At 48.4% G+C, this 24,839-nt stretch overlaps 2 protein-coding genes across 2 annotated transcripts in view; both read left to right on the forward strand.

Moving 5' to 3' along the window:
* Nucleotides 1-7,391: 7,391 nt before the first annotated feature.
* Nucleotides 7,392-8,978, forward strand: GPR61 (G protein-coupled receptor 61). The gene has a single exon (XM_056139063.1). The coding sequence runs from the start codon at nt 7,523-7,525 to the stop codon at nt 8,876-8,878; it is 1,356 nt and encodes a 451-aa protein (XP_055995038.1). The 5' UTR covers nt 7,392-7,522; the 3' UTR covers nt 8,879-8,978.
* A 4,201-nt stretch (nt 8,979-13,179) lies between these two features.
* The window catches only part of GNAI3 (G protein subunit alpha i3), a 40,119-nt gene continuing 28,459 nt past the window's right edge, over nt 13,180-24,839 (forward strand). The window contains exon 1 of the mRNA XM_056139104.1: nt 13,180-13,408. Within this exon, the coding sequence (XP_055995079.1) occupies nt 13,291-13,408 (118 nt within the window). The 5' untranslated portion in view covers nt 13,180-13,290. The remainder of the gene's footprint in view (nt 13,409-24,839) is intronic.

Raw genomic sequence — 24,839 nt, forward strand, 5'->3', positions numbered from 1 at the left:
TGCACGTGACCAACTTGGGTTCAATCCCTGGCACCAGATATGGTCTCCCAAGCACCGCCAGGAGTGATCCCCGAGCACAGAGCTAGGAGTGAGCCCTCAGCACTACCAGATATGGGACCCTTACACCTCCTAAAAAAAAAAAAAGTCAGGGGTCACACCCAGTGGTGCTTGAACCCAGAGCCATTCTGGGAACACGTGGCCGTGGTTAAACATTCAGGCCCCAGGGGCCCCAGGGACCTACCTGGTGCTACTGGGGGCCACGGGGGCATGGTGGCATGTGGTGTTGGGGATCAAAGTCAGGCCCTCCTGCCAGACACGTGGTCTCCCACTTTAGCCATCTCCCAGCCCCTGTCTTGTAACTCTTCACAATGTTAGGGTTCTCTGCTCAGCTCCCAGTCTTGTGGGGGATCTGGAGGGGTTGTTTCCTTCAGAGCTGTGGGGATGCGCAGAGCCGTGTTCCTTCCTTTCTCCTTCAAAGGCACATCTCCCAGCCTTGGACTCTCCTGGTGGTGTCGCTGGCTCTGTCTGGTCCTATAGACTCACCCAAACCTGAATCTTCCTGCCGTGTCTTTGGGGAGTAGGGTAGCTGTCAAGAGCCTCACTTCCCTCAGCTTCCAGCCTGACACCAAATAATCACAAAGTGCTTTCCTCAGGGGTTCAGGCAGGCTGAGGACGAGGCCTTTAGCTTGTCTACCAACCTGCGCTCTGTGGACACCTGGGAGCCTGCAGAAAGGCTGCACCACTGGCCTCACCATGAGTCTGGGCCCTGCCAGGGGCCTGGATCTGCACCGACATCTCTTCTACAAGGCATCTCGGGCCTGCTGTGCCACAGAAGCAGGCAACAGCAGGGCCATTGGGAACCCCAGGCACTATCCAACTCGCTGTCCAACTCCTTAGAATTCATGAGAAGCTTTGGAAAGGGGAAAGTGACCCGCCCAAGGTCCCACAGCAGTTCGTACAGGAGTCAGGTAACTGAGTGCCCTTCTGGTTTCCTCAGCCTGGCTGGAGGGTCTCCCTTGCTTGTCTTTGCTGGACCCCGGAGACTTTTGAGACCCTTCCAGACTCCTGAGAGAAGGGAGAGGGTCTGAGCTCACTCCCAGGTGCCTTGCCTGGGGTGTGGGGCCTGGTACCCTGCTTCAGAATCATCATGGGCTCAGAGGGGCTGGGAGAAAAGCAGGAGGCCATTAGGACCCAGAAGCGCTCGGAGCATCCTGCTCTGCCGCTGCCTCTCAGCGCTCACTGCAGTGGTTCAGGCTTCAGCAGCCTTGGAGAAGCATCAGCTGAGAGCAGCTATCACATGGGAGCCGCTCAGCAAAGGTAGGAGTTGCCGACTAGGCCAGGAAGGGGGCCCAGACCCAGGGCCTGGGGCTGAGCACTGAGGGACCACACAGAAGGTAGCCCCGCACCCCACGGACCAGCCCACCCTATGGGATGGTGGGCAGTTCTGTCTAGGAAGGGGCTCCCAGGTATCCCCAAGGCGGTCGGGGTACGGGCATCCGGGAGACCTAGAGATGGGGGTGATCTCTGTCAGAAGGGGTACCCACATGCCACAGGCAGACAGAGGTCTCCATCTCTTTGGCCCCCGATCCTAGTGATGGGGGTGCCTGAAGCCTCTAAACGGTTCTCTGGCATCCTGGTCAATGGACCATTGTGTCCTGGGTGTGGGCACCTCTGCTGCGGACAGGCACTGGGGCCCCCCTGGAAATCTAGGAGGGTCATGCCCTGGTGTGAAGGCAGGCAGTGTTAAGGACCCAGGGTCTGGGACAAGTGTATGCAGAGCCCGGCAACACCTCTCTGGCCTTGGGCTGGCCACTTATGTCCATCGGGCACCCCAAGACAAGGACATCTGTAACTCGGCCACGCTCCTGTGAGGGCCCAGCCCTCAGACCCTCTGGTGGCAAAGCCTTGCGGCTCAGAGCGGGCCCGGAGGTGAGGTGGGGCTGGCTGAGAAGAAGCAGTGGGAAGACAAGAGCCCGGGGGAAGGCACGATGGCAGGAGCTGGAGTGGAGCAAGGCTCCAGGAGGCCGTTTGCACCGTCCCTCCCCGTCATGGCCAGCCCCGGTGTGAGGGGAGGCGAGAGGGCAGGTGCTTGAAGCTGTCTGCTGGGAGGAAAGCCGGCATCCTGCAATTTCGAAAGGAGGGTGTGTGGAGAAACTGTGGCAAGGCCCAGGGAGTCAGAAAGTGAGCTGTAACCAGTGCCTTCCTGCCTGGGGCTTCGTGAGGGCCGCCAGCCCTTGTCAGGCCTCGGGGGACCTTCGGCCCGGGGTTCCTGAGTGGGCCCTATGGCCTCCTGATGTCCATACAGAAATGGGGGGTGCTTGAGCCCTCTGCTGCCTGGACCCTCAGAGCCATGTCTTTTGGGTCCATGCCCTGCTGCTAGAAGGGTTGGGGATGTCATGGCATAGAGAGTAAGGGGCTAGGATGCCTCTTCTGGCATTACTTTGCCTGTTCCCCCCCCCCCACCCCGGGAGTCTCTGTCTCATGAGAAGCTGATGCCTCCACAGGCTGGGGCCCTGGCCCCTCTTTATAAGCCCCCGAGTCTCTTTGAAATGAGCTTTTGGTTATCTCCAGGCAGTTGATTATAGTGAGGGCTGCCTGGAGTGCAGGAGCCCAGGCTGCCCTTTTCTGGAAGGCTCCCCAGCCAGCGCAGAGCTGAGTGACTGAGCTTTCCTGGAGTACGACGGCAGGGAGGGTGTCAGAGATTCCACAGATGAGTCTGAGCTTTGAGTCAGTTCACACAATTGTACTGCGCATATATGGACTGCATGGTTTGCTAGACGTTGCCTTGGTGCCAGGTTGATGGTCATGCCAGAGTCAAGGCTGATGGTCAGGCTGTAACTCTGAAGCGGAGCTGGGGCCTATCTCCCCCATGGTCCTTTTTGCAGCTGGACTGTCTGCAATCTCACAATTCAGTCATTGGTGCTGCCAGACGTGGGAAGCTTTGGGGCCTTTCAAGCTTCAGTTCGACTCTCCATTTTATAGATGAAGAAATTGAGACCTGCCGGAGAGACAGCACAGTGGATAGAGCACTTGCCTTTAATGTTGCTGACCTGGATTCGATCTCTGGCATCCCATCTGGTCCCCCGAGCACGCCAGGAGTCATTCCTGAGTGCAGAGCCAGGAGGAACCCTTGAGCACCAATGGGTGTGGCCCCCAAACCAAGTATCAAACAAAAAAGATTCAAAACCACCGTTCTAAGGGTCAAAGGATAGTCCAGCAGATGGAGCATTTCCTTGCATGCTGTCAACCCAGGCTTGATTCCTGGCATCCCATATAGTCCCCATTCACTGCCAGGAGTAATTCTTGAGTGCAGCGCCAGGAGTAACCCCTGAGCATCTCTGGATATGACCCAAAATGCCAAAAATAAATAAATAAATAAATAAATAAATAAACAAAATCCCAAAACAGACAAATAAAAAACTAAAACCCAGGAAACTCATCCACATGACCAAAATTTGCCTCATATTTGTGCTCTGCTGAGAGACCCTGGGTAGTATTGAGAAGTGGGAAATTTTATATAATTTTATATATCTTCAGGCAATTTATCCCAGTTATAAGCAGACTCAGCATGAGAATGAGACATAAAAACATATTTGTTTTTATTGGGGGGCTGCGCTGCAGAGGCCACACCCAGATGTTCTCAGGGCTTACTCCTAGCTCTGCACTCAGGGAACTGTAGGCGGTACCAGGGATGGACCTGGGTTGTTAATGAAAAGCAAGTGTTTCACTCTCTATCCTCTCTCTTCAACCCCTATTTTGATTTTATTTTTTCATAGACAGACTTGATCTGCCAATTTAATCAGGAGAAATGTGAAGTGCTGACATCAGACTTTTTCTCCTAATTGCTTCTCGTTTTCTTCTCTGCTTATTGCTCCCCCACTAACACCTCGGGGCCATCTACACTCTCACACATATATCTACACATTTACACTCTCCCCGCAGAAGCCTGTTCCTGCTCCTTGCTCTGGGAACATGTTAACAGGTTAGGTCCAAGGGGGCTTTGGGGAAAGGAGCCTCCAAGGGCCACCAAAGATCTGGGGATCTAGGGATGGGGATCTAGGGACGGAGCTTGGGCCTTCAGGAGTTAATGAAGGAACAAAACAAAGGGCCATAGCTCCCTGACATCCCCTTCCCACCACCACCACACACACACACACACACACACACACACACACACACACACACACGGGGCCACTCCAGAGAGACTCAGCTGCAGGGCCTGTAGGTTCAATGTTCAGGGGTCACTTGAGTCACCAGTGTTTCAAGGGGTGGAGGATATGCTGGGCTAAGGATCACACTTAGGGCCTCACGCATGCTAAGCATGTGCTCTGCCACTTGAGCAGTGCCACTTGAGTGACTTAGAGCAGAAAAAGAAAAAGTTTTACTTTTGCTTTTTCTTAAAAAAAAAAAAAACACAAACGGTGATGCTCTGGGGCAACTCTTGGTTTGGTGCGCAGTAGTTGCCCCCAGACCAGGGATTCAACGTGGACCTCCCTCATAAGATATAAGCACTTTTGAGTCATCTCTGTGGCTTAGAACTGTGATTTCTTTTTTGGTTTGTTTATGTCTTTGTCCACGCCTGGAAGATCTCAGGGACTACTTACGGCTCTGCTGGAAGATTGTTCCTGGTAGCACTCAAGGGCCATTGGTGTCAGGGATCAAACTTGGGTCTCTCATATGCAAAACATGACTCTGTGGGTCAGTCCATCAAACTATCTTCCTGGACCCCACGAGGACCATTTAATTGTTGTTGTTGCTGTTGTTTTTCAGTCATATTCAGTGGTGCTTAAGATCTATACCTGCCTCTGAGTTTGGGGTTTCTCCTGGTGGTACTCAGTGTGTTGGGATCGGGAGTTCCCTGGCCCTGGGAGGCGCGGAGAGACCAGATAGACACAATTCCTGCAGGAGTAAAAACGGGGTTTATTTAGACCAGCATGCTGGGGCTCCGCAGCATACCCCAAAAATGGGCAGTGGCTGAGAGCCCTGAACTTCTTCAAAGGGGATCTTATATAGGCCTTCACTGGCCGTTACAGCAAAGCCCGCGCATTTCATAGCCAATAGATTTGTAACAACATATACTTTCTTAACCAATCCATTTAAAAGTACCTCACTCCTTAGCCTATAGATTCAAAGATCAGCATTTACGTACATCGATTGTCAGCACAAGCAAGGTTATAGCTGGAATCATTAAGCCTTAGGTAATCTCCCTTGACCATCCTCGTTTTGTGTTACCCAAGTCTGCAGGGTGCTTTAGTGAGACAATACATTCCAGGAAAGGGCAATTTCCCCCAACCACCAGCATCCTGAGTTAGCCTTTACCCAAATCTGCAGGGTGCTTTACTGAGACAATACATTTCAGGGACAGTAAATACACCTGAATCTTGTAGAAAGAAGTTATGCCCTGTTCACTTTGCAAGTCCCCTCTCCCCCAGGTGCAAAGCAGCCAAGCAGTTTTACAGAAAGCAATGTTGCAAGTTAGCTAAAGTACACAAAAATTTGATGCCCTAATATGGATTCTTTCAAGTGAACCATGTGGCACCAGGAATTGAACCCAAACCTGCTGCATGCAAATCACGTGCTCGACCAGTTAGGTGCTCTCTCTCCATACCAGAAAGGCAGTTTTATTTATTTATTTGCTTGTTTGTTCATTTATTTTGGAAATAGGTAAGCTCTGCGGTATTCAGGCCCTACTCTTGGCTCGGTGCTCAGTGAACAATCCTGGCAGTGCCTGGGGACCATATGGCATGGCAGGAATTGAATCCGGGTCAGCTTCATGCAAGGTGAATGCCCTACCTGCTGAATTATCGCTCTGGCCCTGTGATTTTAAAGTTTTAAATGTCTTTGGGGGTAGTGGAAGGGGGGCAAATTGAACCCCCAGCTTTCTTCAAGCTTTTAAATTTCACTGCCTCTTCTCAACCTTCCTCCAGTGGCATTTCTGTCAGAAGTGATCAAAGGAGAGTCTGTCCCCTTTTCAGTGCTAGTCCCAAAGCAGTGACAAAGAGCCATTCTTAGAGGTGGTTCAAATGCAGTGACTCTTGACTGAATAACACCTACCTGCTGCACCTCCGTGGAGGGCACCTGCCAGCACAGCATGGCATGGACGGGGGTGGGGCTAGAACACTGGCATTAGGGCCACATGTCACCCTAACTGTGCCACTGTTGAGCAGTGTGAGTTTTGGTAAGTTACTCACCCTCTTTCTGCCTGAAGTTGTTTCCTTGGGCCATACCTAGTGATGCTCTAGCCTTACTCCTGGCTCTGTGCTCAGGGTTCACTCCTGGTGGGACTCGGGGGACGATATGTATTAACTGGGATTGAACCCAGGTCAGCAAGTACTATCTCTCCAGCCCTTGTTCTGTGTTTGAGGCCAGTGGTGTCTGGGAGTCAATCCTGGTGGTGCTTCAGGGAGCAGACATGGGGACTGGACCTTGGGCTTCCACATGCAAAGTCTGGTTTGCATATACTTAGCCCTTTGAACTGTCTCTCTGACCTCTAGGTTTCAGGTTTTCTTTGGCAGGGCAGGGTGCACTTTGGGGCTGTACCCATCTGTGCTCAGGGCTTTCTCCTGGTTCTGTGTTTAATAGTTACTCCTGGCAGGGTGCTCAGGAATCTTATGTGGTGCCGAAGATCAAACTAGACTAAGACACATACTGTGAAAATACCTGGGATCAAACCAGAGTCGGACACATGCAACCACAGTCTTCCCCTCTCTCTTTGACCCTAGGCTTCGGTTTTATTGATTGCAGAACGTGGTGAGAATAATACCTACCTCCTAGGGTTGTGTGAAGTCTAAAACTAGTTCATCTTTGTCAACTGCTTACAACAGCATGTGGAAAGTCCCATATATAAACGTTATTATCATCAGCATTGTTGTTCATAAATCTCACAGGATCCTCCTGATACAGTTGTGAAGTCAGCTTTTTCCCTTTCTTTTACAGATGGCCGTATGAGCAGCCTGAAAGATCAGAAGTCACAGAGTGAGTCGTTGTTTGGATCTGGGACGAGAAACCAACACTGTGCTCCTTCTGCTCCCTGCCAGCTTCTGTGTTCTGAGGTGATGGGAAGTCAGGAACTCACATAAGCCACCTTGAAACTGGGGCACTGTTCCGAAGCTCAGTCGGACTCTGTGAAAGGGAGAGAGAGGCTTCCGAAGCTCTGGATCACAGTCCCTGAAAGGGAAGTGGGGTCTGGCGAAGAGAAGGAAGGAAGCGGAATGGGAGGCAGACATCTCTTAGAAGATGGGGTGCTGAGAGTTTGAGGCTCCCATCTGGCTCCTGATTGGCCCAGCTGCCAAGTTGCACCCTGACCAGTGCTTCCTCCCTCCGGAAAGATGAGCTGCTGAGCCCTCAGCTTCTGGTCTGGTGCCCTGAAGGCTCTGACAAGAGGCCCCTTACGCCGCCTCTGACCTCTCCCCTCCTCCCAGATTGGGAAGCCTGGGCCTGGGCTGGCCACCTCAGGGTCACTGGACTAGGATGGGGGATGGGCCTGTGACAGGAGGTGCCCTGGGTGTCCTCTTTCGGCCCCATGGAGTCCTCACCCAGCCCCCAATCATCAGGGAACTCTTCTACTTTGGGGAAGGTCCCTCAAACCCCAGGTCCTTCAACTGCCAGTGGGGTCCCCGAAGTGGGACTGCGGGACGTGGCTTCGGAATCTGTGACCCTCTTCTTCATGCTCCTGCTGGACTTGACTGCCGTGGCCGGCAATGCCGCTGTGATGGCCGTCATCGCCAAGACACCAGCCCTCCGCAAATTCGTCTTCGTCTTCCACCTCTGCCTGGTGGACCTGCTGGCCGCCCTGACCCTCATGCCTCTGGCCATGCTCTCCAGCTCCGCCCTCTTTGACCATGACCTCTTCGGCGAGGTGGCCTGCCGCCTCTACCTGTTCCTGAGTGTCTGCTTTGTCAGTCTGGCCATTCTCTCAGTGTCAGCCATCAACGTGGAGCGCTACTACTACGTGGTCCACCCCATGCGCTACGAGGTGCGCATGACTCTCGGGCTGGTGGCCTCTGTGCTGGTGGGCGTGTGGGTGAAGGCGCTGGCGATGGCTTCCGTGCCTGTGTTGGGAAGGGTCTCCTGGGAGGAGGGAGCTCCCAGCGCCCCCCCGGGCTGCTCACTCCAATGGAGCCACAGTGCCTACTGTCAGCTTTTCGTGGTGGTCTTTGCCGTTCTGTACTTCCTATTGCCCCTGATCCTCATCCTTGTGGTCTACTGCAGCATGTTCCGAGTGGCCCGCGTGGCTGCCATGCAACACGGGCCCCTGCCCACGTGGATGGAGACGCCCCGCCAACGCTCCGAGTCTCTCAGCAGCCGCTCCACCATGGTCACCAGCTCGGGGGCCCCTCAGACAACCCCACACCGAACGTTTGGGGGAGGGAAAGCGGCAGTGATCCTCCTGGCTGTGGGGGGCCAGTTTCTGCTCTGCTGGTTGCCCTACTTTTCTTTCCACCTTTATGTGGCCCTGAGTGCTCAGCCCATTTCCATGGGGCAGGTAGAGAGTGTGGTGACCTGGATTGGCTACTTCTGCTTCACTTCTAACCCCTTCTTCTACGGGTGTCTCAACCGGCAGATTCGCGGGGAGCTCAGCAAACAGTTCGTCTGCTTCTTCAAGCCTGCTCCAGAGGAAGAGCTGAGGTTGCCCAGCAGGGAGGGCTCCATCGAGGAGAACTTCCTGCAGTTCCTTCAGGGGACGGGCTGTCCCAACAATGAGTCCTGGGTTCCCCGACCACTCCCCAGCCCCAAGCAGGAGCCACCTGCTGTTGACTTTCGAATTCCAGGCCAGATAGCAGAGGAGACCTCTGAGTTTCTGGAGCAGCAACTCACCAGCGACATCATGTCGGACAGCTACCTCCATCCTGCCCCCTCACCCCGACTTGAGTCATGATAGACTGTCAGATTCTCAGAGGGAGATGGAACTGGTAGCCAGTTAGGGCTGCAAGGACCACCTCATAGGAGCATCATTTCCCAGCTTGTTGGGGCTGGGCCTAGGTTCTCTGTACAGCGCTTTGACATAGTGTTTTCTGGGTCAGGAAGAAGATGAACATGTGGCCTGGACCTGGCTGTGATTCTTGACTACTGGGTTTTGGTGAGCTGGAGATGAGAGTAAAAGGTCACAAAACTGAGACAATGGTACTCAGTCACAGCACTTTAAATGTCTCAGGGAGCAGGGAAACTCTAAGCATAGGAGTTGGAGCGTATAGGGTGACAGGAAAGGCTGGGAGTTATTCCTGGGATGCTCGGATACTTCTTTTCTCAGTGTAATGGTCCAGGGAAGTAATTGCACCCAAGCAAGGTAAAAACATGACTCATGTTTTCTTGTTTCCTTGCTGGTTTTAAAATGAATTTGATTACAGCCCAAGTGTTTCCATTTGAGTTAATAGATCCTTTTCCTAGATTTAGACCTGAGAGCTCCTTGAGGTGCGAGGACCAGCTGTGTCTGTTCCTTCCCTGAGTTTGGCCGGGAGCAAGGGGAAGTAGCGATCAGGCTCCACAGAGGAGAGAAAAGCTGGCTGCAGTGCTCGCTCTTTCACTCTCCAGGAACAGCCCTTCTGTTCCAGTTTTCTGCCTTTTCTCCTACATGTGGAGATCAGCATTGGCTTGAGATCAGCAGCAACAAGAATAAAGTGGGATGGCCCTTTCTCTTTGGCGTTTAGGATGAAGGGAGTATAGAGAAGGGAAGTGTGATGGACGAAGGAGATTACACTTGGAATTGCTAAAGAGGCTGGCTACAGAGAAGCCGGGTAATTTCCCTGACATAATATTGCAAATATTCCTCCCCTCCCCCACCACCTCCCTCTAGGACTGACCTTCCCAATCTCTCTTCATTGCAGACTCACCTCTAGCCCCTTGGATAAATTGGGTATAGGAAACTAAGGGTTGGGTATAGGAAGTATGCGGTTACCATAGTCCACTAAATGCCTCCCTTCTTTCCATTCCTTGCTCTCAAAATTAGCTTTGATATTGACAAAGACCTAAAACTTCTCTCCTATCAGCACCCCTGATTTGGAGAATGCACAGGAATTGGTCTTGGTTGTTCACTCACTGAGCCTGCAGAACCTTTGTTGGTTAGTAGAAGTTATTTATGAACTAGGGGAATAACTGCAGTCTCTGGACAGGCCACTATCCAAGCCACTTCCCTTAATTGAATCAGGTATCATTTATGGTTTAAGGCAGGACCAGAGGGTGGTGTGGCTTGTAATTGAACAAATTTTTGATTTATCGAATATCAAAGGGGAAGATGGGCTGATGGGAATGGAATAGTTTCCCCTTTGAACAGCCAATAAATACTTTGTTATAAAAAGTCATCCTGTATCAGCATTGACTCTTTTAATCTAGTACAAAATAGTTGAATACCCAATATTCTCTGGGACCCACACAGAAGATTATGGTCATTGCTCTCAGGAGTTCATAGTAGAATTTTATCAGATGCCTTGCTTTTTTTTTTTTAACAGAGCATTTAATTTATTTGTGAAGTCTTTGGAATGTGTTTGAGAAATATATTGGAGAACATACATGTAGTGTGAATGTTTAAGAATTCAGTATATTGTAGCACGATATCTACATGGAGCCTTTTTGCAGATTGTGGAAAGAGCGAGGGCTATAAATGGAACTCTAGTTAAAATAATTTATTTGATGAAACTGGTCAAACGTTTCTCTATTAGATATAAGAAAAATATCAAGGTTTCTGTCTATCACTAGACTTACTCTAGTAGAGTGCCTATTACATTGAGGAAATCTGAGATAGAATATATCCTAAGCAGAGCTTTTGGTAACAGGAACACATCTTCCCTCCTCTCTTTTAAGATAAATTTAGAATGGAGGGCCCTCATTCCTAGATAGGAAATTGTTTCCAAACATTAGTGATTAGCTTAGGCCCTACATGTTGCCAGCAGATGGCAGTGTGAGTTCATTGGCGACAGAATGGTCCAGGACGTGGGGGAGGGAATGGAATCAAATACTATTAGGCAGCCATCTTGTCAATTTATCTTGCCTTTTCCTTTGACTTTTGCCCTGGAACAACCCTTCCTTCACATACATCACAGAAGAAAGCCTCTGAGCTGAATTTAAGTGTAAGGGCATTCTCAATTTGAATTGAAATTTCCTGACACTGTGATCTCACTTGGCACTCATTTCTGAATTTGACATATAGATGGGTGCAATGGTCATTTACTCTTTGCTCTTAAGTGGATGTGGTAGGAAATAAAAATTTCTATCAAGTGGAGAACTTTCCCATCAGTTTCTGCCTAGGTCACCTCCTATGAGTTTATTCTACTCTCTGGTGTTGTATGGTGAAGTTCACAAGTAATTGTTGGCTCTGACTTCAGTTTCTGGATGAAACATGACCTTCTCTAACCTACAAGAGTTAAAAGGCTGAAGCAGCCACACTCTCCTGTCTCATTTCATTTCCCTGCTCCCTGGTGGCGGTGGGGTAAGTCACAACTCTAGATGAAAGCCATCTGCTGTTAGGGCTCTGCAGGTAGCATCTTATAGTGGAATGGTAGAAAAGGGCTTTACGAGGCATCGGATCTGCTTACTCTGTAAACATATAAATGAAGTTTAATTTCTCTGAGCCGGATTCATTCCCTCATCTGTGAAAATGAGGATGACATCTCCTACCTCACAGGGTTGTTGTGAGGCCCTGAGAGGGGACTTGAACTCAGCTGTGCCTGGCAAATAGACATTAAATAAATATTGGGTTCTTTTCCCTTTCCCGTTCCTCCTCCCTCCATATTGACAAGGAAAAGCACTCTCTTGTTAAAAGTCGGAGATGAGTAAGACTTTTCAAGCTTTGAAGGTGATGATCAGATGGTGGTTCAAATTGGTAAGGTGACAAACAAGAAGAACCCCCCAGCCCTCCCAATGAAAGGCTCATACCCAGACAGACCTTTCTCGTGGGACCTTAAGGTTTAGAGTCCATTAGGGAAATGATGTTGAATAGCACAAAAAGACTTGGAGGGCATTTACTGAAAGTAAATGCAGAAAGTTGTTGACTTTAAAAAAAAAAGATCATTTAGAGTCACCTTGATGGGAACACTCATGTTAAGCGTTTAAAAGGCTACTGGCCTGGGATTCTCCTGGGGAGTAGGAGAGTTATTTATTTTTTCAGATCGGAGCAGAAATTTGTGCCACAACTTTTCTTTTTTGTGTGGCTCCAAAAGAGGATTTTTTTTTCTTGACTTTTTGGGTCACACCCAGCGACGCTCAAGGGCCACTCCTGGCTCTGCACTCAGCAATTACTCCTGCCGGTGCTCGGGGGACCACCTGGGATGCCAGGGATCGAACTTGGGTCAGCCGCGTGTTAAGGCAAACGCCCTGCCCGCTGTACCATCGCTCGGGCCCCCAAAGAGGGCATTGTGGATTCACAGGAACGTCGGTCTCGGGGTGTGGGCCGAGCTCGATTCACCTGGGCAAAACCCTACACCGCAGGCTGACCAGAGGGGACCGCAAGTGGCGCTGGGCGGCGCTGGGTGTTCCAAGGGAACCGCCGGCTCCCCCCTCAGGTCGGAAGCGCCTCTGTGGGCGATCCTCGCCTGTTCAGGAGTTGGGCAACTTCCAGAGCCCCGACAACACCCGTCCGTCCCGGGGTGGCATCAGGACCACCCTTTGGGCGCAGGAGGCCCTGGGTCGGCGGCGCGGGCAGAAAAGGAAGGTCGGGCCGGTTCTCCTCTCACAGTGCTCCCGGCTGGTCCCCAACCCGAAGGCTCGGCCGAGACGACTCCGGGGAAAACGTCCCCCCCCTCGGGACAGGAGCCGGGAAGTTTCTCCGAGGGAGGGCGAAGGGACTTTCTGGTCGGCTGGAAACTGCCGGCAGATTCCCGCGCGGGGAGTGACGCTTTGAGGGAATCCCCGATTCCTCGCGGTCCACCAAAGCCGGCCGTGGGCCTTCGGGGAAGCGCGCCTCGAACCCACGCCGCCAGTCGCCCGCCTCCCCGCGTTCCCGCCACTAAGGCGGCGAGCGAGGGCGAGGCAGAGGCGGCGGCGACCCCAGCCCGCCGCCCCGCCGCACCGCCAGGCGCCGTCGACACCCAGCGGCCGCGCTCCGGGACTTCCGCTTCCGCCCGCGGCCCCGCCCACTCCCCGCCCCCGCCCTCCGCCTCGGCGAGAGAGGGGCCAGCCGCTGCGGCGGCGAGGCGTTTCCGGAAGTGTCGTGCGCCGGATATCCGGTTCCTCGGGGCGCCCGGGGAGCCGAGCCAGAGGCCGCCGCCCAAGCGTCGTCGCGGAGCCTGAAGCGCGTCGAGCGGCCGCGTCCGCGGGGTGTGGGCGAGCCCGGGCCCGGTCCCCTCTCTCGCCGCCGCCATGGGCTGCACGCTGAGCGCCGAGGACAAGGCGGCGGTGGAGCGGAGCAAGATGATCGACCGCAACCTGCGAGAGGACGGGGAGAAGGCGGCCAAGGAAGTGAAGCTGCTGCTGCTCGGTGAGGGGCTGGGGCGGGGCTGGCGGGGCGCCGCGGCCGGCCTGGGCTCCGGGGCGGCCGGAGCGCGGGCCCGGGCCGGAGGGACGCGGCGGGCTCCGGAGGGCGTGACGGGCGGGGGGCGGGGTGTCGGGCGGCGGCCGGCGCGCCGAGGGGGTGGGGCTGGGGGCGACCCCGGGGCCGGGCGAAGGGTCGCGGGAGGGAGCTGGCGGCGGGGACGGTTTGCTCGGGGCGCGCGGCCGTCCGTCGGTCCGTCCCTCCCTCCGTCCGCCCGCCCGCCCGCTCGCTCGCTCGCTCGCTCGCTCCGGGCGCGGAGCCCCGGCGAGGGGGGCGGGGGTCGAGTCGGCTGTCTGGCCGCGGCCCTGCCGTTGGCTTCCGAGGGGGCGTCCCGGGAGCCTGGGCGGCGGAGATTCCGAAGGAGACGTTTCCGGAGAGAAGGAAGGAGCCGGGGTGCAGAGATTGTCGATTTGATTCTGTGTGTGTGTGTGTGGGTGGGTGGGTTTTTTCCCCCCAACTTTTTTGGGCCACGCCCCGCAGGGTTCGGGGGGCGTGTTCCGGTTCCGCGCTCGGGGCGTCCCTCGCCGCGGGGCTCGCGGGAGACCGCCTTGACCCCGGGCCGGCCACGTGCGCGGCCAGCCCCGCCGAGCTAGGGCTCCCGCCCCTCCTGCCCGCCTCGGTGTCCGTTCCCGCACGGGGCTTGGCGCTCCCTTCCTGGTTCGCGTTCACCAAGGGGGAGAGACGCGGTGGCAGCCGCGGGAAGGCGAGGGTCGGCCCGCTGGGCTGGAGGCAGGAGCGGCAGCTGGCTGTCGTCAGTCGCCGGGGGTTGCCGGGACGGCCCGGGCGCGGGGATTGCGTGGGAACCGAGCTGGCCCGGGGCAGACCAGGGAGTTGGGCGTGTCCGCCCGGTCGCGGTGGCCGCTGGCGGGTCGCTCCCTTCGGCCCCTTCCTTCCAAAGGACAGCGGTTGGCTTTCCGATACTCCTTTGAATGGGACTGCTTATCTACAGTCGATACGTTTTTTCCCAGCGGGAGCAGTTTGAAATTTTTTTGAGACTCAGTAAAATGGTATTTCCAAGGCATTCCCTTATGAATAAGGCAAGCCACAGGGCTCCCACTATTGTGGGTTTTTCTAGGAACCTTTTAGGAAATAGTGAAGAGGGGTAATGGTTTCTGTAAGCTAAGGAACTTTTCAAGGCCATTGATTTTTGAGAAAAAGAAGTTGCTTTGAGGAAAGTGACCTAATCGATAACCCCAGGCTTCAGAGGAGGACAGGAAAATGCATCATGGTTATGATCCAGGCTACTTGTGGATGTACTGCTCACCCTCTGCTAGTCTTTTCCGGTTAACATGCTTGCTTGTTTGTAGCTTGGACTGTGTTGCCTTGGCAACTGGATAGAGGGGAAGTTAAAGTTATCACTAGAGACTGGCGTGTAAGCTTTCAGCTTGAATACTTGATCTTTTCAGGAGGCATCAGTTCAACCTGCAGGTCCGAGCTGCCTCTCCATAGCAGGAAAGGAGACCTGGGCCTATACTTGGTGTTCCTGAAAAATTTGCTGTAAATGAGCTTGAGCCAGCTAATGTTTGACATGATCTTGGTGCTTTTTAGAGTCCACTGTCAACCACAACACTCTGGCAGTAGCATTTTTTTCATTGATTATAAAAGTTAAAATGTATCTTACCTTTGGTGAATGTTTCTATTAATTTTGATCAGAGAGATTCCCTTAGGACATTAGCTTATTGTAGTAGTACAGTTGTAAATTCTGAAGCTTTCTTCCAAATGGCAGGATTTGGCCGCAGAACTGGTTGAAATGACTAGAAAAATCTTTACTCGGGATTTTATAAATAGTGCCTTTAATTAAAACAATTTAAACATGATGACTTAGGAAACATGAAAAGCTTTCTTTAAAAATCAAAGTACTAAAACATTTGCTTTTGATTTGTCAATTTCATTCCTTTTTTTAAAAAAAATCTATATTTGTAAGCAAGTTCAACTGACCAAATTAAAATAACTTGCACAGATACTCTTGCTTGAACTATATTATAGTATGTGTGTGTGAAATCATCGTACTTGCTGTTTATACGCAGAAAATGCCTCATTGATGTAGTCATGTGTCACAGATTATATTCTAAGAAACCTGTTATTAGGCAATTGTGGTGGTTGTATGAAAGTCCCAGAGTGTCATCACACAGACCTGCATGATCCAGCCTACACTAGACCTCAGCTTTGTGGTGTAGCCAGTTGGGGCCACCTCCTGTATCCTCCCTGTTGACTAAAAGGGCAACAATTGTTGCAGGACTATAGAACCAAGTCATTTTCACTTTGTAACTGTGAGACTGTTGAACTTGATTTAAGCTGAGGTCTATCTACTTATCTATCCCCCTTTCTCCTGGTGTATGATAGGTGTTCATAAAATTTTATCATATTAACACAGTGATTCACAATGTAGACTCAGAAATCAGACTTTCAATTCCCATTTGCCTTCTGGAATTAACCTTTATGAAGTTATTTCCTTAATTCCTCTCTGCCTCAGTTTCTTCCATCCTCAAAATGGAAAAGAATAGAGGTACTTCATAAGCATGGGTGTAAGGATTAAATATGATAATAAAAAATAAAACATTCTGTCAAAGATTTTTAACTGATTATTAGCAAATTGTTACTAAATGAAAAATAAATGTTACAGATTTGGGTGCTATAAGAAGTTAGTATGGGCTTGAAATAGTTAAGAAGAGTGTGAATTTCAGTTTTTTGGTTATTATTGCTTTGAATTTCTTTTAGATGTGTTGCTAGGGAAATCTGGATGTGCCAAATTCATGGAGAATTATAATATATCATAGAAAGGCAAAGGTATGTTATGCAGTGTTTCCTGGCCAGAGTGGTGTATAGATAGGTATGCGATTTTTTTGTAATTTTGAAACTTTAGTTTGACTGTTCACATTTAAGTATCTGCATATTGCTGACTACATACTATAATTTATACTATATACCATATATAGTATAAATATATATTATAAATGTACTATCATTTTAATCTTCCCACATGATATTCTTTTTTGTGTTTATGTTGCTTTTTTTAGGCCATACCCAGATGTACTGATCAGGAAGGTCCATGTGGTATGAGAACTTGAACCTGAGCCTCTGGCATATAAAGCATGCATTCTTTGCCCTTTGAGTTATTTTCCTGGCCCTGTGATATTCTTCACAATGTTTTCCATTTGGAGGATATATATGATTCATTGTTAAATATTTTCTGAGGACCCATGTGTGCAAAACTGTGCATATGGGAGGTGAATATGCAGAGTTTTTGAATCAGCAATAGAGGGAAAGAAACCTTGCCCTTTGGGCTGTGAAAAGCCTGCATGCAGTTCCAGCCTTTTACTTCACAGGCCCCTGCTGCCCCCGGTGTGGGAAAGCCCAGGTTAGTCACCCACTGTGATTTTGAAACCTTGGACCGAGTGACCCATCTAAACACAAATTATTGGATAAGTGTTGTCTCTTTTTTTTTTTTTTTAGATTTACAATTTTTTGTGCTTGGGTTTGATTATACAATGATACCCATCCCTCCACCAGTGCCCATTTTCCACCACCATGGATAATATCCCCCCCACCCCCATCCCCCATCCCCCCTGCCTCTGTGGCAGGGCAATCCCCTGTGTTCTCTCTCTCCTTAAGTGTTATCTCTTAATTCATATATTTTTATGCCTAGGATGGTTCCTGCCTCAGAGAGAACAATCTCGAATTCAAAACACTCACTTTCTTGTTATGCTGTATGTTAGGAATTGTCATATGTCCATCTGAGAGGAATGACTTGACCACATTTTTTTCCTCTTTTTAAGAGTATACTGCCTGTACCAGGCAGCTGCGTTCGTGTAAACTTGATTCGGTGCTGGGGCAGATGGGAATGCTGCTAATCAGAACGTTCTGTGAATTCCTTTTTCCTGGCAGCCCTCAGCTTTAAACTTTGAAAAACAGTTTTCTTCCTTCGAGCAGCAGTATTATTTTAATCAGCGTATCTTTACATGAGTAAAAAGTAAAGAAAAAGAACATGAAAAGTAGAAACTGGAGCCTGGGAGATGGTTAAGTGTTCCAGGGTGCAGGATTTGCATGCTTGGGACCCTCCTGGTTCAAGTAGCCTCACCATATGCCCCTAAATCCCCAAGTAACTCTGGGTGTGATCCAGGTGGTTTTTGTCACTACAATGCTAGAGGGGCTCTGGCATTGAATGGTCTGGCTGAATGTTGCCAGGAATATGCCCCAACCATCCTAGACACTGCCTGGGAGCCGCCTCCTTCCATCCCTCCCCACACTTAAAAAATTGAAAATTGAAAAGAAATTGAAATTGTCAGAGCCGGAACTATAGTACAACAAGTAGGGAAGTTATCTTGCACATGGTCAACCCAGGTTTGATTCCTGGCATTACTCTGGTCCCCTGAGCACCACCAGGAATGAGCAATCCCTGAGCACAGGGCAAGGTAGTAAATTCTTGAGTATTGTTGGATATGGTCCTCCGCAAAAGAAAGAAATTGAGGGTCTGGAGAGCCTGGTAGGGTGCTTGTTTTGGACGCAGCTGACCTGGGCCCAATCCCCAGCATCCCATCTGGTCTCCCGAGCACCACCAGGAGTAATTTCTGAGTGCAGAGCTAGGAGTAATTTCTGAGCATGGCTAGGTGTGAAATGAAAACCAAAAAAAAAAAAAAAGGAAAAGGAGAAGTAATTGACATTGCCAAATAGATTTTTTACAGGCACTTACTATTCTTTGTGTCTTTTCAATTTTTCTGTTTTGTTTTGGGAACACGCCTCTTGATGTTCAAGAGGTGACTCCTGGCTCATTCTCAGGCTTGACCCTGGCAGACTTGGGTGCCAATAATTAAGCCCAGATCAGTCACGTGCAAGGCAGGCACCCAACTCACTGTGCCCTACCCGCTATACTATCACTCTGGCCCCTCTTTTCAAACTTGAATGCATTCACCACTTTTGCAGTCAGAAAATCTGATCCTTTTCAGGAGTGGTAATACTATATGCTAATTCTATTTTTGTTTGTTTGTTTTGGCCACACCCAGGAGGCTGTACCTCAGGTCAGCTGCCCGGCAAGCAAGCGCCTTTGCCTGCAGTGTGCTAAGTCTGTAGTTAGACAGCACTGACCATAGAGTCGCCTGTTTAGTATTTATTGAATTTGACAAAGCATGCAATCTTTTAGTCAAGGCTGCCAACTGTGTTTCTTCAAAAAGTTGTTTTGAACGTTTGAGCTACACCGGGTAGTTCTCAGGGCTTACTCCCAGCACTGTGCTCAGAGATTACTCCTGGTGGGGTTTAGGACTATATGGGATGTCAGGATTGAACCAGGTCAGCTGTGTGCGAGGCAAGTGCCTTACCTGCTGTGCTATTACTCCAGCACCCCAAAAAGTCAGCAGCCTTTTGAACTTCTGCACTATTAGAAAAAAGTCTTAGCATAGGAATTGTAAACACTGATAAAAGTAGTTCCTCTTTCAGGGAACTTTGGTGGAACCTGGAGCACTGCCCTCTACTCCGTCGTGCCTTCCTGTGCAGGCAGCTTTCTTCTATAGTTTCTTGGAATGGAGATAGGGGGTGGATGTGTTTGCAGATATTGCCTCTTTTTTTTTTTTAACCTGGGGTGCCTGTGTTTGTTCAGACTTCAAAAGATCCTTGTACTTTTTAAATGGTTAGCAGAGTTTGCAGTAATAAGCCTTTTCTCTGGGGATTGCTCCAACCCCAATATTAGATAATTCTTAATCTTCCTTAAATCTTTAAGTAACTTCAGTTCTAACTTAAATCTAACGACTAGATCCTCCTGAGCCTGTTTCTAAGATCATGTTCAAGTTGAACAAATCTAGGCTATTTGGTTCATGTCATACATATTAATTTCTACTACATAATAATATCAAGGGGCTGGAGTGATAGCACAGTGGTAGGGCGTTTGCCTTGCACGCAGCCAACATGGCCGACCCGAGTTCAATTCCTCTGTCCCTCTCGGAGAGCCCGGCAAGCTACCGAGAGTATCTCGCCCGCACAGCAGAGCCTGGCAAGCTCCCCGTGATGTATTCGATATGCCAAACACAAGTGTCACAATGGAGACGTTACTGGGCCCGCTCGAGTAAATCGATGAACAAGGGAGGACAGTGACAGTGACAGTGAATAATGTCAGGACATGGAAAATAGGATATTTCATCTACACAGAGTGCTGTGCAGTATGAAGACTAGAAAATTAAAGTGATCCTTACACAGTGTTATTCAGTTCGTGCATCTTGAATTACAGAAATGATGCAGATAGTTGCTAAGTAACAGGATAGCTGCATAGATAAAGTTCTAAAGAAAACTCTTAACTTGCTGAACATGTAAAAGGAATTATCCCAAAATGAAACACAGTTAAAACTAGAAATCAAGTCCTAGACTATTTCTAAGTTCTCTTCAAGATTTCCATTATCACTATGAATAGCGACTTTCATGTTTTTAACTGTCTCTCTAAACAAATAATTTAAATTAAAAACTATACAAAAATCATGCTTTTTATGACTTGTAACAAGCAAAGAACCCCTGAAACTGGACCTCACTGTGCAGAATAAAAAAAATGAAGCTAGAGCTCGAGGACTGCTCCAGCAGCCAAGTTCATGCTTAGCATGTAGGCAGCTGGGTTCAATCCCTGGTACCACGTGGTTCCCTGTGCACCTCCAGGAGTGACCCCTGAGCAGAGGGGTCACTGGTAGTCTTCAACCACAGGCTCCAAAAGCAGAGCAAGAAAATAAGGTTCAGAGATTAGGACTGACTTTCCATTTTGGAATCTTCCAGCTCTTTTAGGAGGTCAGAGGATGTATTTTATTAGTACTCGTCTGCAAAAAAGAAAAAAAGTTCGCATCCACTGCCTTAGAGAGACTTTGATAAGAACATTTTGTTTTCACCTGCTAATATTATCCCTCCTGAGTACTTTTAAGCACTTTTTCTTCTCCCCTTTCCGTGACAGTTGTCCCTTCCCAAATAAAACAAAAGTAAATATAAGAAAAAAGCGGCAGATATTGGGCCCAAGTGATAGTACAGAGGGTAGGGTGCTTTCCTTCCATGCAGCAGACCTGGGTTCTATTCCCAGTACTGCATATGGTCATCTGGACCCTGCAAGAGTTGATTCTTGAGCACAGAGTCAGGAATAAGGCCTGAGCACTGGCAGGTGAGGCCAAAAAAGGCAGCACAGAAAGCTAAAATTTGAGAACACTGCTTTGCCAAATATGTTTTCACATATTCCCTAAGAAAAATATGAAAGCAAAAATAGTCTGTTTCTCTCTTCCCTTAAACTTCAGACAATTTTCTGGTGCATTGAATTACCAGTTGGCTAAGGATTCCTTGGAGGAGCTCCAGATAACCTGAGCATTGCTTGGGGAAACATCACCGTCCTCAAAAAAAAAGCATTAAAAAAATTGAGGGGCCACACCCAGCAGTGCTCAGGGCTTACTCCTAGTGGAGCTTAGGGGACCCTATGGGGTGCTGGGGATTGAACCCAGGTTGGTCACATGCAAGGCAAGTGCCCTGCCAGCTGTATTATCCCTCCAGCCCTAAAAGGATTTGGAGTGACTTCTCTTTAATGAAATTTTCTCTTTTAATGAGTTAGAACATATTTATTACCATTATTATTATTTGGTTTGGAGACCACATCTGGCAGTGCTCAGGACTTACTCCGGACTCTGCGCTGACTCTGACCTCTCAGGAATCACTCCTAGGGTTACTTGGGGACAATATGTGCCATACGTGGTGTCAGAGATTGAACTGGATTTGCCTGCAGCAAGGTGTGCACCCTAACCCCTGTACTTCTGGCTCTGTGCTTGGCGGTCACTCTACATTGCTCTGGTGACCCATGTTGGGGCAGGGCTCATACTGGGTTTTCTGCATACAAAGCATGCACGCCATCCTTTAAGCTATCTTTCTGGCCCACGTATTATTTGAATTTTAGCATTTTTTTTGCCAGTGATTTTTTTTTTTTCCCCGGTTCAGTATCCTATCTAGGATACTTGTATTTGAATCAAGACTGCTTTTTTTTTTTTTTTTTTTTTTTGCGTCACACCCAGCGATGCTCAGGGGTTACTCCTGGCTCATGCACTCAGGAATTGCTCCTGGCGGTGCTCGGGGGACCATATGGGATGCTGGGAATCGAACCTGGGTCGGCCATGTTGGCTGCGTGCAAGGCAAACGCCCTACCCGCTGTGCTATCGCTCCAGCCCCAAGACTGCTTTTTTTTTTTTTTATTGAGCTTCCTAGTTTTCTTTTGTGAGGCTTATCTCTTATTTATGACCAGTTTTCTCCAGTTATCTTGGAGATAGAAATTAGAAATAGTCAAGCAATTTAAGCACTTTATGCTGTCAAGATTTATAAGTAAACAGTGGTAATATATATGACTTGTGATTATGGTAGCCAGTTTTGGAAGGAATAAGGCATAAAGAGAAATCCTCTTTGAAATGGTGACATTTGAGGTGCACCTTAAAAGAAATAATAGTTAAGTATAAAAACTCAAGTCTGAGAGAACTGATAGTTTTGCCTGGAATAAAGGGTGGATATAGAACAGTAACAGGAGATAAGAAAGAAATGGTATGCAGAAAACTTGGAGCATTAAAGGTTTTATGTATTATGCATCTATTTTAATAGCTGGTGCATAGTAAAATAAGTTACATTTAATTATAGATAGACCAAAAAGCTAGAGATATATTATGGAGAAAGTAATGTACTTTATATTCTTCCTGTTACTCATTGTCTTTTATTTGCAATACTGCTAGTCATTCATGCTGTGACAGAAGTAAAGACATTAAGTAGAAGTTAAGTGTATATATATATATTTATATATGTATATATATACACACACACACACACAAACACATACATCATGGGGGGGTGCACATCTGGCAGTGCTCAGGGTTTACTTGTGGCTCTGTGTCCTTGGATCACTTTGAGAGGGATTAGGGACCATACATGGTGGGATTGAACTCGGGTCGGCCATATCCAAGGCAGGTGTTTTACCTATTATCTATACAGAGCCCCAGCCCATTTATTTAAGATTTTTATTTCACAGCATTAGTGAGACACATATTAGGCATGTAGTAAAGTGCTGTATGTGTCTATCAGTGATTGAGACACACAGTAGGATGTGATCTCCTGTGTCCCATATGATTCCTATATTCCCTGAACTCTGCCAGGAGTGATCCCTGAGCACTGCCGGGTGTGGCAAAAAATCTAAAAATAAAACAGCTATTTAAAAAAAATTTTTTTTTGATGGGAAATGGCAGAGCTCACTGGATTTTGTCTAGTGACTGCTGGGCCCCGTGGCCATTGTATTGCTATAGTATATGGTCACAAGGAGCCAAGTTTTATACTATCCAGTTCTCAGCTCTTTTATAGTTTTCCCATTATATCTTACTCCAGTGATTTTGGCACTCACGTCAGAATTTTGTTCTACAGTGTCATTGATTATTTTATCGGTAATTCTTTATCTATCCTGAAGACTTCTTGTTACATTTTTAGTTATAAAAATTTCAAGTATAGGGAATTTTGTGTGTGTGGGGGGGGACAACATCTGGTGATGCTTAGGGCTACTTCTGGCTTTGCACTGTGAAATTACTTCTCGAAGTGCTTGGGGAACCGTATGGGATGCTGAGGATTGAACCCAGGTCAGCTACGTGCAAGGCCAAGTGTTCCACCCACTGTATTATCTCTCCATCCCAAGTTATAGGGATCTTAATGGATAAAATTTAGCATTACAGTTACCTTAAGGGGTTATCTCCACGTATGTATATAATTATTTGAGTTAACTGTAGTTTTTGTGTGCATGTGTTTGCATAAATGCTATTCAAGGCATGTATTTGCTTCTCTAAAATATAACTGTAGTTAAACGTTTGATTTGGGGGTTGGAAATGTGGCTCTGTAATAGAAACTTGATGTACGTATGTAATGGGGAGTCGAGAGAGTGTACAGTGGACAAGGCACTTGCCTTGCTTGCAGCTGACCCAGGTTTGATCCCAGACACCATATGGTCCCCTAAGCACTGCCAGGAATGATCTCTGAGCACAGAACCAGATGTAATCCCTGAGCATAGCAGGATGTGGCCCCAAACAAAATGTGTGACAGGGTTTGATTTCAGGCACTTGTATGGTCTCCCAGGCTCTGCCAGGAGTGTCCCTCAAGCGTCATGTTTATGACCCAAAAATATTTGATTTATGTTGGCCATGTATCTACAGGAATCATATTTTGCATTTCTATCTAGAAAAATTTAAATCAAAGCTAGTAAAAAATGTGCCTTTGCAAAAATTATTTTTCGTCATCTCATAGGTATGTTCTGTAATAATTCAGCCTTAGCATCAGCCATAGCTTTTTGCCTTGCTTTAAAAGAAGAAAAGGAAACTTGCTCACGAAAGGCCAAAATTTGAACTTTGAGACAGTCAAAGAATAATACACCTCCTTGATCACAGTGACGGCTCCTTATCCTGTTTTTTTTTTTTAAATTTTTTTTTTATTCCATGAAAGTAAGGAAGAAAGGCATTTCTGGGCCAGGGCTATAGTACAGTTGGTAGGGCAATTGCCTTGTACGCTGCCTAGGTAGGTTCGATCCCGGCATCCCATATGGTCCTCTGAGCACTACCAGGAGTAACTCCTGAGTGCAGAGCCTGGAGTAGCCCCCTGAGCATCCCTGGGTGTGACCCCATAACCAAAGCCCTCTCCCCCCATAAAAAAACCCACTTCACAGTTGGCCTATTATATAAAAAGAATCTTTAGCAGCACTCAAATGATTTTGTTCATATTCTCATGCTAATATCACAGAGCCACCAGGGCTAAATATGCTGTTTGTGTTTATCAAATTAACATTTTCCTTAGGTGATTTATGAATGTAAAAAATGCTCAACTTTCTGCTTTATGGTTTATAAGGTTTGTAAAATGGTAGGATTATGCCCTTGTAATTGCCGGAACATGTGAAAGAATCCACTACTGCTGTGAATTCTGGCCCTGTTTTAGTTTTTGGACCTACGCAGCTCTTCTGTCTCTGTATACTTACCTTCTGGAAATACTTAATGAAAAGGCAATTAAAAAAGTAGAAAATGCAATTGAAAAGAAAAAAGGGAGGGACACATAGGTAGCTTCATAGATAGACTACTGTCTTCTCTGTGTCTTCCCCTCTTTCTTCCCTTTTCATCTTCATTTGTTACTTGTCTCTACCTCTTCTTGTCTGCTTCAGTCCACCCATTCTCTTTCCTCGCTTTCTTGCATCCTTTTCCTCTCACAAGACTACAAAATTGTCTGCACATTTTTCTGTTCTCTTCTCTGCAGACCAACTACCTGAGTGCTTCCCTTTATAACATTGCATGAAGTCCTGTATTGGTAGCCTCAACAATCTTTCTTATTTAGGATGAGGTTTTCTGTATGTCTTAGTGCAGATCACACTGATAATCTGGTC

This window comes from Sorex fumeus, unplaced genomic scaffold, assembly GCF_029834395.1.
Source record: "Sorex fumeus unplaced genomic scaffold, SorFum_2.1 ptg000131l, whole genome shotgun sequence".
Taxonomy (NCBI): Eukaryota; Metazoa; Chordata; class Mammalia; order Eulipotyphla; family Soricidae; genus Sorex; species Sorex fumeus.